General features: G+C 43.0%; 3 protein-coding genes across 6 annotated transcripts; all 3 read left to right on the top strand.

The window, feature by feature from the left end:
• Positions 1 to 387: 387 nt before the first annotated feature.
• Positions 388 to 5,723, top strand: LOC104439671 (uncharacterized GPI-anchored protein At1g61900). Of its 4 annotated transcripts, XM_039299032.1 has the most exons (10): positions 448 to 453; positions 566 to 575; positions 671 to 737; positions 2,007 to 2,186; positions 2,710 to 3,309; positions 3,481 to 3,726; positions 3,878 to 3,889; positions 4,404 to 4,550; positions 4,655 to 4,702; positions 5,281 to 5,723. In XM_039299032.1, the coding sequence occupies exons 3-10, from the start codon at positions 680 to 682 to the stop codon at positions 5,349 to 5,351; spliced, it is 1,362 nt and encodes a 453-aa protein (XP_039154966.1). In that variant the 5' UTR covers positions 448 to 453; positions 566 to 575; positions 671 to 679; the 3' UTR covers positions 5,352 to 5,723. The 4 variants fall into 4 exon arrangements, with proteins under 4 accessions (XP_039154965.1, XP_039154964.1, XP_018730786.2 ...); XM_039299031.1 differs by lacking the exon at positions 448 to 453 and adding an exon at positions 388 to 406 and having other exon boundaries at positions 566 to 737; XM_039299030.1 differs by lacking the exon at positions 448 to 453 and adding an exon at positions 403 to 447 and having other exon boundaries at positions 566 to 737.
• Positions 5,724 to 8,533: 2,810 nt separating this feature from the next.
• LOC104439693 (protein DETOXIFICATION 40) lies at positions 8,534 to 12,343 on the top strand. The gene is made up of 7 exons (XM_039301027.1): positions 8,534 to 9,047; positions 9,143 to 9,774; positions 11,019 to 11,075; positions 11,184 to 11,422; positions 11,542 to 11,660; positions 11,781 to 11,867; positions 12,000 to 12,343. Exons 1-7 carry the CDS (start codon positions 8,685 to 8,687, stop codon positions 12,054 to 12,056), a joined length of 1,554 nt encoding a protein of 517 aa, XP_039156961.1. The 5' UTR covers positions 8,534 to 8,684; the 3' UTR covers positions 12,057 to 12,343.
• Positions 12,344 to 14,089: 1,746 nt separating this feature from the next.
• On the top strand, positions 14,090 to 15,388 carry LOC104456500 (high mobility group B protein 3-like). Its single transcript, XM_010071309.2, has 5 exons — positions 14,090 to 14,229; positions 14,329 to 14,386; positions 14,883 to 14,927; positions 15,064 to 15,144; positions 15,290 to 15,388. The coding sequence occupies exons 1-5, from the start codon at positions 14,090 to 14,092 to the stop codon at positions 15,386 to 15,388; spliced, it is 423 nt and encodes a 140-aa protein (XP_010069611.2).
• The last annotated feature ends 933 nt before the right edge of the window (positions 15,389 to 16,321 follow it).

Genomic DNA, 16,321 nt, shown 5'->3' with positions numbered 1-16,321 from the left:
AATGGACATGTTTGTGGTTTTTTTTGTGATATTAATTCAATTGAACAAAAACTAAAATACGATAAATTTATCACAAATATACTCATTTGGACTTTTTGTGATTAAAATATTTGTTTGGAGTAAATTATCATGGATGCACTGATTTAGAATTTTTTGTGATTAAAAATTAATTAAAAATGAATTTATTGTAAATGTACGAATTTAAAGTTTTTCGTCACATTAACCTCATGAAATACGACGTTTACATTCCAATTTTCGGTTTTAATACATGCTGGCATGCTGCGAGTGTATTCTCCCGGAAGCAACCTCCCCCCACGTGACTCCGGACTCTCGGCACGTGATCCTCTCTCTCCTCCCCAAGCTCGACCTCGCTCGTGCGTAGCTACTGTTCACCGAGCGTGTCCAAGTGAAGTGTTCGCTGGCTCCCTCCCTCCCTCGCTCCGCGAAGTTCCCGTTCTCCTCCTCCTCCTCCTCCGCCTCTTCCTCCTCGGCCTTTCTCTTTTTCAACGCTCCGTACGGTCTATTTAAAACGCAAGATTCTCAGTGCCCGGTTTTTCAATTGCAGAGGCATTGAGGTGGGTTCGCCACTCCTGCATTAGTCTCCTTTTTTTCCCCCGGCCTGTTCATCTTGCATTCACATTCTCTGCGTTTGCTGCTGCGAAACCCATAGGGTGAAGGCATGAGAGCGAGGCTGGGCGGCGGCCTCGCGCCTCGGCGTGTTCTGCTTGCGATTCTTTGTAAGCGTTCTTGTTCTTGTTCTTGGTTTTTTTTCACTGCCGGTGTCTTTATTCGGCATTAATCTTCCCTTTTGGCAAATTTAACAAATTGGGTTGTCTTGAATGCTTATTTTTGGAGGACCCGAGTGTGCTTGATTTCCTGGTTTCCTCTGTCGTGTCAGTTCTCTGCTCTTCTGCTTATCAAGAATCTGGCTTTTTAAATTTCTGCCGCCGGACAGCCAACTTTGATTCCAGCTCCAGTTTTTGTCGACGCTGTTGTTTTGGTGCAATTTCTTCGTAGTTCGATGCTTTGGAGTTTGGACCTCATATTGGAAAATATTTTAAGGTGAAAAAGCTGTTAAAACCAAAAGGATAGGGACGAATTTTAGCAGAAGGTATCTCAGCATCAAAGCGTGTGGAAGCAGAAGGTGACATGGGAACGAAATTTTTTACTTCTGAGAGGATTTGATGGTATATCAAATCAATCCTTTTGGATGCATAACCAAGGTTTCATAATCGATTTGTAATGTTAGAGCTTATGAGGAAGTTCAATGAAGAATTGCTAAAACTTGGGATGCGCTTTGATTTCCAAAGAGGGCTCTGAAAAGGCAACCAGCATCAGGTTTCAGGTCCATGATGCAGAATAAATTGGTGGTGTCTTTTGTGGATGCAAGTTTCTTATCCAAGTTGTGCTGCACAACACCTTGTTATGAATACTGATGAGAAGCTAAATTGATGGTTTTGCTGGGAGTCTTACTGACTGACCTGATTAGTTTCTTGGAGCGATGGTAGCTTATCAGATTGGGTTTCTGTGTAGTTAAGATAGTGAAGGTTTTCAAAGCCCTTTTTTCTTTGCGACAATTACTTGCAGGAGAATTAGAATGTGCTTATGGGTTTCTAGGTGGTAAATCAACTAAGCTAAACTCAGCAGGATGGTCTGTAATATTCCTGCTAACAAAAGCGTTCTCCAGTTTGTGGGAAACTTGTGATACAGAAGTTATGGTGTCTATTTTGTGCAATGTTCTCTCAGACTGAAGGAAACTCAGAATGTTGCTTTCACAACTTTCTAAGATGGCTTCTAGGGTCTGCTTGGACCCAAATTTGTAATTTCCAAGTTATGTTGTGTTGCTTTAGAACCATTTACTATTCAAAAGTGAGAACTTTAGTGTTATTAATTTTATCGTACAGCAAATCAATACAAGCGGGTAACTCTCTGCTTATCAGCAATATTCATGTCTTCCTTTGTGTGTATGACAGGCTATCAATCATGTAGCTCCTTTGTCTCTGCAGGTTTAAATGTCTCCTATTCCAGCTCAGTTCTTGGTGATGAACACAATGCTTTAGTTTCAATAAAGGGAAGTGCTGTGACTCCAAAAATCTCGCCCAGTGCAGAACCTCAACCGTTTCTCCCTAGTTTAGCTCCTGCACCATTGATGCCATTCACAAATGCCACTGTGCCCAAATTATCAGGTGCGATTCACTTGCTCAAATACCATAGGAACAAAGGTTTGCCTAAACAATGTCACTTATGCTTGGCTAAAAGTATCCCAAGTGTGCTTGGGGCAAACGACGCTGAGTTTCCTGAGTATGACTATTGTGGAAAGCTTCCCAATTACCATGCTTTTAGAGCACCCTTTTCTTTTAGTTAGCTTTGACCTGAATATTGAAGCTCCCATTTGCATCACTTCTTCTCGAATCACGTACAACAGTGGATTATTCATGGACACGTGACAGGATTTTGTGCAATGATGCAGGGTAACTGCATCCATGATTGCAAACTGGTGTGAAATGTGACAGTTACTCTGGCATTGACTAAACCCTGTGTCTTCTTTGTACGAGAGTTTGAAGTATCCTGCATTTTCTTGTGTCCACACAGATTTTGGTCAATTAAGGCCTATCTCACTTGACTTTCTTGACTGGAGTAGAACTATCTTTTTGTGGAGGGCAGTGCACATGGCCTAATTTTCTGCTGGTTTTGGTTTTGGTTCATCAGGACTTTGCAGCTTGAATTTTTCAGTGGCACAAAGCATCATGAGTATAACAGCGACGGACTGTTGGGCTTCATTTGCGCCATATTTAGCTAATGTGGTATGTTGTCCTCAGTTTGATGCCACGCTGGTCATTCTCATGGGGCAGTCTAGTAAAAACTCTGGGATGCTTGCTTTAAATGCAACTCATTCCAACCATTGCCTCTCAGATGTTCTAACAATCCTAGAGGCCCAAGGTGCCAATGCAACTCTTCAAAGCATATGCTCTGTTTCTCCTGCAAACCTCACTGCAGCCTCCTGCCCTATCACTGATGTCAATGAGTTTGAGAGCAGCGTGGACACCTCAAGACTTCTAACTGCTTGTCAAAAAATCGATCCTGTCAAAGAGTGCTGTGACCAAACTTGCCAAAACGCAATTTTAGATGCAGCCCAGAAACTATCCTTGAATGGCTTGTCGAGTTCAGATGGGAATCCTATCTCACCTGGGCACTCAAATAACGTTGATGATTGTAAGAATATTGTCTTGCGATGGTTGGCAAGTAAACTGGATCCCTCCTCTGGTAACAGTGTCCTTAGAGGCCTCTCCAATTGCAATACAAACAAGGGTAAGCATGCATCTGAATGTGTAGGTACACATGCATGCAAATGTGCATGGTTGATCGCTTTTTTGGAATCTTATTCTGTTCAGTACTGGTCGTCATTGAGAGCTTTCAGGAAATTTCTGGAACTATCTTAATCCCTATTTCTGATTTTCTTGTATGTTCTTTATCTGACAGTTTGTCCACTGAAATTCCCAAACATCACAACAATTTCAAAAGAATGTGAGGGATTGATAAGTGACCAAACTGATTGCTGTGAAGCAATGGAGAGCTATGTTTCCCACTTACAGGAGCAGAGTTTTCTAACCAACTTGCAAGCGTTAAATTGTGCTACATATCTTGGAATGAAATTGCAGCAAGCCAATGTCTCAAAGAATCTCTATAATCTTTGTCATATAAACCTCAAGGATTTCTCTCTTCAAGGTAAGCAAATCCTTTGTCTCTCCCTTTTCTTCCCTACTTGCAGCTAAGCGAGCAATTTACTGTCATTCAGTCTTCTAAAGAACTGATACTGACCGAAGACTTTCTTGTGCTTTTTCCTCTATAATGGGGGTTTCTGAACTTGATGCTTCAGCTTTATCGCAAGGTAACATCCTAATCTTATGATTGCCTTCTATCCTACATACTAAGATTATGCAGTGGCTCATTTTGTCTTTTAAGTGACAAATTTCTATCTCAAGTCTAATGTCTCATTCCTGCTTGGTTCTTTGGTGAAGCATCACTGGATAGAAAGGGTTGCAAGGTTTATGATTTTACAATAAAATCTTATTTTCGAAGCGTGAAGTAAAGAGTTTGAGCTCGTATTTCTTCTGAAAATCATAATGATTTTTAGGCTCATATTCACTCGTCTACTACCCAGTATAACATGGCCTTTGAGAATAAAACAATCCAAAAGGGTACAACTTGTGCTATCTCTGATTTCATGTAAGATCCTGATTCAAGATATTCAGTGCTAAACAACCTCAACAACAACTTTGCCTTGGTAGGCCAAATTCACAAGTTTCAAAGCATTTGCATAAGTACCATATGAACTAATTGGACTCCACTGTTGCTGTATCTTTCTTCCTGAGAAATTGAGAGCTCCATTGATTTGTTTCCAGAATCTGGCTGTCTTCTACCAAGCTTACCTTCAGATGCAACATTTGATCAAATGTCAGGAGTAAGCTTCATATGTGATCTCAACGACAACATTGCAGCTCCATGGCCGTCCTCCACTTCTCTCATTCCTTTGCCTTCTTGCAACAAAAGTATATCTCAACTACCTGTCTTTCTCTTGTATGTCAGTATTTAGCCTTTCCTACTTTGGCTTCGGCACTTCTGTTCCTGACACGTTTGCTCTTCCTTGGCATAGCAGCTGGCAAAATTCCGGCTCTTCCCAAAACATCATCTGCACACCGCGGTAAGGAAATTTGATGCCCTTTTCTAGCCAAATATTGCATCTGTCATTACTTTTATATCATGTCTTATTGAACGATAACTACCCATTTGCCCTTGTTCGACACATATTAAAGTCTCTTCGAGTGCATGCGATAGCTCACCAGTGAATTTTTGTGTATTAAGTCACTATAGGGATCCAAAATTTGTGTCTTTTTGATTGGCATCTCAACAGGCTTGAGTACCTTAGTGATCTGAATGTGGGATATATTTGAGGTCACTGCTTGCTGAATCAAGCCCTCTTTTTATTTTCAGTTAAATTTAATAGAGAAATTTGATCACAGAGCCTTAATTAGGCTTATTCAGAAATTATTGAATCAGTTGGCCCCAGGGTTTGGAGTGGATGCAAGGTGCATAGATTGATATGAGACTGTTTCTGACTCGATTAGTAAGAAGTTCCCAACAGTGTGTTCTCTTTCTTTAACGAAATCCCATCAGTAGTAAGATATTCATCGGCGGTGTCTTTGCGTTGCAAATATGGTGCTACTTCGTTATAGCACTTGGTCTCAAGTACTAAGATTTTTGTGACGCATCAACATGCAGGCGCTTGCATCGAAAATTTACTGGTGACGCTGCTATTTGCAACTCTGCTGTTTCTCAAGATGCCTCCTTGAACTTGTTGCCGGCACTTTGGTTTTCCTAGCTGCCATTCGAGCCCTTCCGTAGATAGGAGTGTATTCTCATCTTATTTGTCCCTCCGAAGTTGCAGGACGAAGAAATCATACTTAGAAACGACTGTGCAAGACGGGGAAATGTATTGGCGAGCACAATCCTCGACATCTTCATTCTTTACCAGGCAACCTCTGTAACTGTGATGGCATTTAGGAAAAAGGGCATGAGGGAGCAACCAATTCTTCTAGCTCCATATAATAAATCCTGTAACAAGAAACTTGTATACAAGTGAACAAAAGAAAAAAAGAAAAAAAAACAATGCTGTATCCTCCTCTTTAGTCTTTACATCCATTTACTCTCTTTTTTTTTTCTTTTTTTTTATCGAGTGTTGAATTACTAAAATGATACCTGCCAATTATTATTGATCGTTATTACCCATCCACTGCAACTACTCTAGTAAATGTGCAAAATTATTCCAAGTGCTGCGACTTTATTAGGTATGAACCATATAAGATAAAGCTAATGGACTACTAAATGGGAATGAAGTTTGTCTCGCGAGTCAATAGCTCGAATTTAGGATGGGCTCTTTCCAGCCTTATCAATTACAATTTGATGCCTGATTTAACATGCAAATTTCTCATCTTTTGGAGCTGTTGCTAATGAGTTAGGGGTTAATTAAAAACCCAAGTAAAGTGCTAGTAAAGTGTTCTCCAACAATTTACTTTTATAAACAATAAATTCATAAATACGGAAATTTGATTATGCCAAAATAATCTAACACCATTTTGATACATTTTCTCTTTAAAATATGCCTTACAAGCTATCTTGATTGGTTTTAAAGTTAAATCACTAATCATACAAGTGTAATCATGCGGGGTGTGCAATTAGATAATATAACACTCAATAATCAAAGCAATAAATAAATTGCTAGGAAATAGGACTAACCTCAATGGAAAGCCAAGTATAACTTTACTAATTAATTTCCCAATATCTATCATATGTTAATTAAAAATGCATGCATAGCCTAGACATGATTTTTCGGTATGATGACATTTAATTCTTTTTGCAATTTTCTTATTATGGATGCAATTTTAATCTCAATTATGTCTATGTGAATTCTAACTTGAATTAATGGCATATGAAAGTGAAATTTAACACATTAGGAAAGTTAACCGTAATATATGGCTTTAATATCGTAATCAGCCAACGTTGTTTTTTCAAAACGGAGAGCAATGGTTTCGAGATTGTGGTTGTGGAGATGATTGTCGTCATCGGATCCTAAATTTTGAGTTCAAGTCTATTTCATTGGACGCGCTGTTTAGATTCCTCTTTTCAGAAACGATTCTACATATTTTATCCAGTGGGGGGAAACAATTTTTTGTCACTCTTCTCTCGAGCAACTTGTGCAGCCGTATTTCGACCCAAAAAAAAAAAAACTTGTGCAGCCGTACGCTTCTTCTGGCGATGGCTCCCAAAGTCCAATTTTTCCTTTCTAGTCTCGAGATTAAAAAAGAGAGAGAAAGGAAACTCTGATTTGGACTCTACTCCATAATGAACCATTATTAGCAGAGCATCGCTTGCCTAGTTGACGCCACCTTCTATGTCACCGATTGGTCAAAAGTCAATTTAAGGAATCCAAATTGGCAAGGCAACAAATCAAACTTCGGCCGTTGGTTTGGTACATGTAACAAATTTGGACATCGATGTTGATTATTCCTAGGCTTTACTTGTCCCAATTGATTCCAGGCATCTCGACAAAAGGGAATTATTTAGTACCAATTGAAAACATATCATGACTTCATTAAATGATTTACTCATTTTAGAGCAAAGGTTGGCGCTCCCACAAAATTTTTCGTGGTATCAGAGTGGGAAGTACGAATTCAAAATCTTTATAGATCTGTTTAATTATTGAATCAATACTTAGCTTAGAATATTAGAATATTTTAAATACCGAATCTTCTCTCTATCCAACTTTTTTGGTGATTTTTTTAGATGGTTAGCAAGGATCACGGCACTTAATCTTTCGCCAACCATCAACATTGTGGAAGGTCCACATGGAGATGAACCGTCCAAATCCTTCAATCGCCAACCGAGGAAATGTCTTTGGATTTCTTCTTTTTTTTTTCTTTTGGGAATTTATTCCTTCAATTCGTGGAAATGTCGAACCCCAAGAAAAGGAAAATGAAACTCGTGAACGATCTGCCTTCATTCTTGTCTTCTCTACACGAAACGACACTCCATATAACGGCGGCTATACTTATCGCATTATCATCTTGTTCTTGCTTTCTCTTTTTTTTTTTATGCGTTACTTCGGTTCCCGTTCATCGTACTATTTCTAAGAGTTCCGTCGTTAGACAACTCTATGGATCAAAGATGGTCGTCATCGAAATAGTTTTCTGCGGTTTGGATGTCCCGCACGTGAACGAATCGAAATATCACTACACATTTGTACACGGATGAATTTGGTGAGTCGGATTCTTGAATCGAATTTGATCAGATATTACAACTCGAAAAATGTAAAATTAAGGCACCAAAGCGTGACTCGTGATTGACTATAAATTAGACCTGTCAAAATAAGTCATTGGCCCATGCCTTAATCCCTATAAATGTTAAATGGACCGTGAATGAATTAGTCATAATAAGTAAAATGATTGTAAATAGGTCTAAAAATAATGTGGGTATTAAATGAGTCATAAACGGGTCTACAACTTAATTAGATTCAAACGACCTCAGTAACTCTATTTTCATTCTTTCTTACTCTCACTCGATCTCGCACTAGCTCGCTTTGCACTTTCATTCCATTTTGAGTACGAGCTTTTATAGATTTAATTAAATATATAAGTATTTCTAACAATATAAATTAGGAATAGATTGGATGTGAATCGGAGATCGAATAGGATATGAATCACTAATTCTACATTGTATGAAAAAGAAATCGAAATGAGTTAAATAGATCAATTTAAATCAATCTAATTAAATTCGATCATTCTTTACCTAATCCAAATCAAGTTATTTTGATCTTTTAGTAAATGAATGGTCCTCCTATACATATACACGAATGAAAATCCTGACACAGCAACTCGCGTTTGGAATTGACGTAATGGCTGACAGCTGATGAGGTAATTAATTAACGTACAGCCTCGACTCAGTTGACGCGGAGAGCAACTCCTCTTCCTCCTCTCTTCCTCTCTATCACCAGCACATTCGCATTCTTTAAAAACCCTCTCTCGACTCTCCCACGTCCTTGCCAATTCAATCGATAAGTACTCTCGTCCCTCCTCTCCACGGCCGCCGCTACCACCGACTCGCCGCCGCCGCGCGACTCCCGCACCAAAATGGGTTCTTCGCAAGCTGCCGGCGGCGACAGGAAGTACGACCCTCTACCGGAGTCCACCCAAGTCCCGCCACCTCCGTCTCCCCGGCCCCACCGACCCCGTCCCGACCACCACGAGACAAGCGGCCACCTCGAATCCGTGCTCTCCGACCCAAGCCTGACTCTCGGGGCCAGGGTCCGGGCCGCCTCACGGATCGAGCTCAAGCTGCTCTTCCACCTGGCGGCACCCGCTGTCGTCGTCTACATGATCAACTATATAATGTCCATGTCCACCCAGATATTCTCTGGCCACCTCGGCAACCTTGAGCTCGCCGCCGCCTCCCTCGGCAACACCGGCATCCAGGTCTTCGCCTACGGCCTCATGGTAGAACCGCACTCTGTTGATCTCTAGTATAAAGTTCGATCTTTACGTGAATCTCATCTATAACTCCGTTGATTAACCAATCGAAAATATGTCAGCTGGGCATGGGAAGTGCGGTGGAGACGCTGTGCGGGCAAGCGTACGGAGCTCACAAGTACGAAATGCTCGGCGTGTACCTCCAGCGAGCCGCCGTCTTGCTGACGGCGACCGGCTTCCTCCTCACGCTAGTCTACGTCTTCTCGAAGCCCTTGCTGCTGTTCCTCGGGGAGCCCCTGGAGATTGCCTCGGCGGCGGCCGTGTTCGTCTACGGCCTCATCCCGCAGATCTTCGCGTACGCCCTCAACTTCCCCATCCAGAAGTTCCTCCAGGCGCAGAGCATCGTCGCCCCGAGCGCCTACATCTCGACCGCCACGCTGGTGCTGCACCTGGCGCTGAGCTGGGTCGTGGTGTACCGGGCGGGGCTGGGGCTGCTGGGGGCGTCGCTGGTGCTGAGCCTGTCGTGGTGGGTGATCGTGGTGGCGCAGATGGTGTACATCGTGCGGAGCGAGAGGTGCCGGAGCACCTGGACGGGCTTCAGCGTCCAGGCCTTCTCCGGGCTGTTCGGGTTCTTCAAGCTCTCCGCCGCGTCGGCGGTGATGCTGTGCCTGGAGACGTGGTATTTCCAGATACTCGTGTTGCTCGCCGGGCTGCTGGAGAATGCTGAGTTGGCGCTGGACTCTCTCTCTATTTGGTAAGCCAAAACGCATTATTTCTCTCCTTATGCCTTTAGCTTCATTTCTAACCAGAAAAGGGAAGAATATCTGCATGCACATGGTAAGTCTTCTTAGCTTATTTCACTACACGCAACAGCAAGATTTCTTATATTATGTGCACTTGTTCTTGAAAATGTGTTCATGACCCGAAAGATCCAGCGCTGTGAGTTAGCATTAAGAAGTTACCGAATCGAATTCCGAGGGCGCAAGGCGAGGTAGTAAGTACAGTGAAAGTAAAAATTTGACAATTTGAAGTGTTTTGGGGCTGGTTATAGTTAAATGATACCATCCGTGTGAGGCAACCGTTGGTCTTTAATGAAAACATGGCAAGACTGCAAAATACAGATGAGCATAAGAACGAAAGTGGTTTCTGCATGCTTATCAAAAACGACGAACTGTGTCGCCATCAGAAGTCGCACGTTAAAGGTACCACGTGGAGAAAGCTGGCCGGGATGTCTCTTTGGAAAAATGATGTCATCTCGGTTGGGGTGGTGCGGATCTTGTGAAGCTTCTGACGGAACGTTGCCGTGCGTTGAGATGAGCACCTTTCGTCGCTATTACTCAATGGCTGTGGAGCGCCGGGCAAATCCTGACAGAAGCAAGCCGTTTCCGCGCCGCGGTTTTCACAAGAACCGAGCCATGGAAGCGTTTCCCTGCGAGTACTACGATAAGGGTCGAGAAGGCATATCGAAACCGATGATGGGAAAGATCGTCGAAAGAAGAATCGAGTCGTGATTGAGGGATTAGGAACTTCTGATGTACACATTTCGTATGCTCTGTGCGTGGGACTTTTATCGGGTCAACCGTCGGATTCCCGGTATAAAAAATTGACGTGACTGCTGAGATTCTGCCGATCGCCTTGGAATATGAATGACGCCTTGGTTATTCCATTTTGACTAACCCTAGGAAGAAGTGGATGGCCATTCACGCGACGATTTCTTGTCTTCATCTTCATTATGATGTGTTGACGCTTGGTTTTCCCATTTAGACTAAATCCTAGGAAGAAGCTGTTAGTCATTCATGCGACGAATTCTTGTCTTCATCTCCATTATTATATGTCGTTCACATGGGATGCTACGGACAACATCCAGGTTGGTTTAGCGACGGTGGATCGAATTGAGATTGTTTATGTGGATGCGGGGTCCAGAGGATTATTAGTTTAATTCGGAAATGATTAGGCACATGCTAATGAACTCCTTTTGTGACTTCGGGCAAATTGCAGCATGACTATATCCGGGTGGGTGTTCATGATCTCAGTTGGCCTGAATGCTGCTGCCAGGTTAGTCCCATTCTGCTTCCTTAAATTCCTCTCGTGCATGTATTGATTCCAGTTCGATTGAAGAAAGCTCTGACGTGTTGCGTTTGATCTTCCGTTCGTCGGAAACAGCGTCAGGGTGAGCAATGAGCTTGGAGCTGGGAACCCGAGGTCGGCGGCATTCTCGGTGGTGGTAGTGACAATAATCTCCTTCATCATCTCTGTGATCGCAGCGGCGGCAGTGCTCGCACTCCGTGGAGTCATCAGCTATGCCTTCACGGAGGGAGCTGTCGTGGCGGCCGCCGTCTCCGATCTGTGCCCTCTGCTCGCCCTCACCCTCCTCTTGAATGGCATTCAACCCGTTTTGTCCGGTAAGGAGGATTTGTTCAAGTAGCTAATGGCTAAACTAGCACCATTCTTTTCCTGCACACTGATCTTGTGATAATATCGATCTACCATCTAAGTCCTGATCGCATATAAATTGATGAAGGCGTGGCGGTCGGGTGCGGATGGCAGGCGTTCGTGGCTTACATCAACGTTGGATGCTACTACGTGCTTGGCATTCCGTTGGGTTCGCTTCTGGGGTTCTACTTCAGACTCGGCGCGAAGGTAAGTTATAACTGGCTCAAGCTCGGGGAACCTTTTCCTCTTCATTGTAAATGGCCATCGCGACGATTAAGATATGAAATGTAAATCGAGGTGAACCTTCGTCGTGGTTGGTGGTGGCAGGGGATATGGGGCGGTATGCTTGCCGGCACGATCATGCAGACCCTGATCTTGATGTGGACCACGTTCCGGACAGATTGGAACAAGGAGGTACGCGACCCTATTCACTAAACCGATCATTTTAAACGCGATTTCGTATGCGTTCATGCTAAATTGACCGCGCGACCAAGAAGCCGTCCGACAAATGTTTCTTGGACATGGTTAATGTAGGTCTTTTTGCAGGTGGAGGAAGCAATGAAGAGGTTGGATGAGTGGCAGGACAATAAGGAACCCTTTTGAAGGAGTAACCGATTTGGGCAAAAATTATGTTCTGGTGAAGTTTGTTATAGGACTTGTCCAAAAAAAAAAAAATTCGTTATAGGAAGAAATTGGGGTGAAAAAAGAAGAAAGAGAAAAGAAGATGAATCGATGGAGGAGGTGGATTTTCCTATTTCCTTTTCTTATTAGATTGAATGCGAAAGCATGTTATAGATTAGAAATTCACAATGGCATATTGATTTTATTTATTCAGTAATCTGTCTATTATATCAACTACATATTTAGTTAATTTCTTCTTAATTTCTTAAGATTTGTGCAGGGTCGATGTCCAATATATTCATCTCGAGAGATCATCAAAAGGGATTTAAATCTGAACTTGTCAACATGTGTAGTTAAATTCACCCTCATTGAAGAGCTTAAACGAATGAATAATATCCGACTATGATATACCAATTGCTTCGCAGCGCAAACATAAGTGATGCGAGACTACTCTTGCCTAATATCCTTGAGGCCACGCCTTATTGAATCTTCCCCTCACGTGCTACCGTTCTGTGTTGGGCCTGCCCCCCTTAAGCTAGGTATTCTTTCTGCATCAACATTGCCTCATTTCAAATGTCCACCTGATCTCGACCAAATTTAGCATATGCTGGAGACAAGAACAACATGCGCCCTTCAAAGTCTACCTCAATCACCTTGGCGTAGCCAAACCTCAACAAGAACCCAAGAGAAAAGATTCATCGCCTCGATTATAGAGCCGACCACTCTAACATACCTTCTTCGAAATGTCGATCCACACTAGGTCTCACCAACCTACCAATAACTCCAATACCATTTGTTGGATAGGGCAATGGAAGCAAGATACCTTTGATCGGAGAGAGAGAGACCACCAAGGGCCTCAAAAAAAAAAAAAAAATAATTAAGCAAATGGGTTGTAAGCCAATCGAGGTTCATTAACTACTCCATTATACATTACATCCCCGGCCAAGGCGAGGCCAATTTCACCTCGCACCCTCCCATATGCACTTTAATAATTTTTCTATTTTTTATAAAATCACCGGTTAACTAACAATTAACGCAAAAAGGCAAACTAGTATTGTCTTAAATTGAAAATAGGCAACCTACGCCCTACATTGCGTTATAACGCACGGTGCACTCGCACTTTCCGAAAGATGGGAGCAGCACGCCACTCCTCCCCTGCGGGCGGTCCCACTCAAGGCGTCCCGCTGCGTCCAAAGGCACGGCAGCGGTCGAGCTGTCCCGCTGACGCCACGTGTCGGGACGTAACCGGAGAGTGCCCTTCCTTTCTACACTCGCGCCAGTGAAAGCAGTGTCGTCCCCGGGGTCCATCACGCCGCCCTCCCGCCAAAATAACGAACTCGGGGTGGATTTTCCTGCTCGAAGGCTCGTATAAATTTGAAGACAAGACGCGCACAATCTCTCTCCTCTCCTCTCTCTCTCTCTCTCTCTCTCAGAGTCGCAGCAGCAGCAATGAAAGGTCGGAAGAACGTCATGATCGCTCACAAGAAGCTTCGCCCACCGTAGGCTCCTCGATCTCTCCCTGCTTCGTTCCGTTTCGCTTCGCTTCGAGCTGTCATTATTTTGCGGTATTACCGTCTGGCGAATCGTCCGGTAGACGTGATCAGCTGGAGTCGTGGTCGTGGCGTGTAGTGTTTCGAGTTGTCACGGCGGCATGTAGACGTCGTTTCGGAGTTGGATGATGTCACTGAACTGTGCTTCGCAGTGACGATTCGTTGTCGATCGATTATCGCGATCCTTCTTGCGTTTTGGTGCTTTTTAGATGCCGGATCGTTTCTGCACCTGCGAGCCTTAGTGAAGATTGAACGTTTTTGTCATCGTTATCCAAAGGCGTTTCGAATGCGCCGGCGGTCTTGCGTTGCTATGCCGACTACGACCGCGCGCTCTTTCTGCATTGACAGTCCTTCTTACTCTTTGTCATCGAGGATACGTTTTTGCGATTCGAAGTGGTGGCTACTGTTGAGTGATTATATAAACTCTCTTGCTCGTGCTGATGCATCGGAAACTGAGATTGCTCAATGACTCGCGTCTCTGCTTCTTCATCAAGGACGCTGAAGCCGCGCAAGGATGGAAAGAGTATTTCGAAGAAGAAAGGAGTCGCGAGCAGCTCCGGTCCTGCGAGACCAAAGCGTCCTCCCATTGCTTTTCTCCTCTTCATGTGAGTCGCTCTTGGACTCATACAATAGATTCTGTTTTTTTTTTTTTTTTTGGTTATTGTTAGTCGCTTTTACGTGTATGGTGTTGTGGATGATGATAGGGAGGATTTCAGGAAGAGTTACAAAGAGGAGCATCCAGAGAACAAATCCGTTTCCGCCGTGAGTCTCGGAACTCGGATTTTACCTGGCGATCTCAGCTATTACGATTGTCTTTTACTATTTTTAGCTTTCTGTGGCTCCAGAGTAGTGATGAATCGAGTTGATCTCGTTAAATCATTTGCATCTCTTTCCTTTTCCTTTCTTGTGTTTTCGGTTTTCATTTTGCTTCAAGTGATGGAAGTCACGTCGCGATTCGGAGTTGACATTAGCCTTTAGCCAAGCATCTAATAACAAGATGCTTATCCGAATAATAGTTCTAATCAATATACGTCCGTCGTCTCATTTTCAGTCATGCTGCAGCGTGGAAGAGAACCAAATTCCTACTGGGTGTCTCTCTTGGTTCTTTTGCATTACTCGCAATGAGCCAGAGCCTGGTCTCTGTTTGTCAATAACGGATTACCTTGACGCTTTTCAATCTTATTCCTTACTGATGATCCCAGCTAAAAGTTTGCCTTAGCAGTCTCTCAGACCCTAACTAGTTGTGCTTGGCGTGCAGGTCGCAAAAGCTGGTGGTGAGAGATGGAAATCAATGTCTCTGGCCGTAAGATAACCCCTTCTCAACTTCTCAATGCAGCATATTAGCTCACCAAAGCTGTGAAGCCCAAGAAAAAAAAGGAACTGCTATGAACGCAACAAATGCATTACTGCGAACTTTATTCAGCCTCCTGTTTTTGCAGGAGAAAAGTCCGTACATAGGAAAAGCCGTGGAGGGGAAGGTGGACTATGACAAGGTTATGGAATCATATAACGAGAATGAGGTATTTCCCTTTCTCGTTTGGATTTTTAGTTTGAACTAGTATAGCTCGTATGATGGCTTCCGAAGAAAACAAAAGAACACAGAGCTTCTCACGGCGGCTCCACCCAAAATTAAGCTAAATATGTTGTTTCGTGGCCTGATACTAGAATGTCAAAGAAGACGAAGCTGAGCCGGCAGCATCATCCGAAAAATCTACTTCTGAATCAACTCCTGAGGTTGAGGATGATGAGGAAGACAGTTCTTAGGTAATCATCAGTACCTTCCTATCTCAGGTTGTTTCCGATTTCCAGAAAGAACAGATAGGGTAAGGAGGCGATTAAAAAAAAATAATCTCAGTTCATTTGAAATTTGAATTTGGCTAGCAATGTCATGAATGACTGGGTTTTCTGGTAAACCAATTATTCAAGATCTGACAGGGGCAAACCAATTTGTTTTCGGCTTGTTTCAGGTAGATGCAGAGCTTTTGGAACTGGAGTCCTTAGAGGCAGATGGAACAAGGGTACCTTTTTTCTTCCTAGGTTAGATACTCTGTTGGTAGTTCTGACCCCCTCGCACCCCAAAAACACACACTAGTAGAACTCTAGAAGTAGTCATTACTGCATATCATCAACACCTTCACACAATTACAGTACTAATCAGTTAGACAATCATAAGAATTTGCAGGAATAATGTAGCAACATTCCTTTTTTTTTGCCCTGCTATTTTTCTGACCCGGCCAGATTACTGGAGAACTCAAAACCTCATTTCCCTGGCAGTATCTGCCTTTGCGTCCCCTTCAGATCTCTTTTGTTCTCTTATTTGTGGATATAAAACCGCTGAGTTCTGAAACGCACATGGTGTTGATGAAGCTTTATGTGCAATATGTTCTGTTGGTGCGATTCTGGCATGTAGACAAATCCAAACTGGATGTTTACTATGAAGTTACGAGATCACAAATGTCTTCTTGAGAACTTTGCTCTAATTGCTGATAATAATTAAATGAATTTAGGGTCCAGTTGTCCTATCCGAACTTGTACCCGTGCTGTGATGTAAGAGAATAGGCAAAGAAGAAGAGAAGGGATTACACAGCCAATGCTCTAATGGAGCTACAGAAAAACAACGAAGAAAAACTCTCAGGATACATGCATCATTAGCTAGGATCAGCTAGACTGTCAAGACAAGAACATCATTTTGTCTTG

The sequence above is a fragment of the Eucalyptus grandis genome, chromosome 8 (assembly GCF_016545825.1).
Source record: "Eucalyptus grandis isolate ANBG69807.140 chromosome 8, ASM1654582v1, whole genome shotgun sequence".
In the NCBI taxonomy this organism is placed as follows: domain Eukaryota; kingdom Viridiplantae; phylum Streptophyta; class Magnoliopsida; order Myrtales; family Myrtaceae; genus Eucalyptus; species Eucalyptus grandis.
This window is presented reverse-complemented; position numbering and strand designations above follow the sequence as displayed.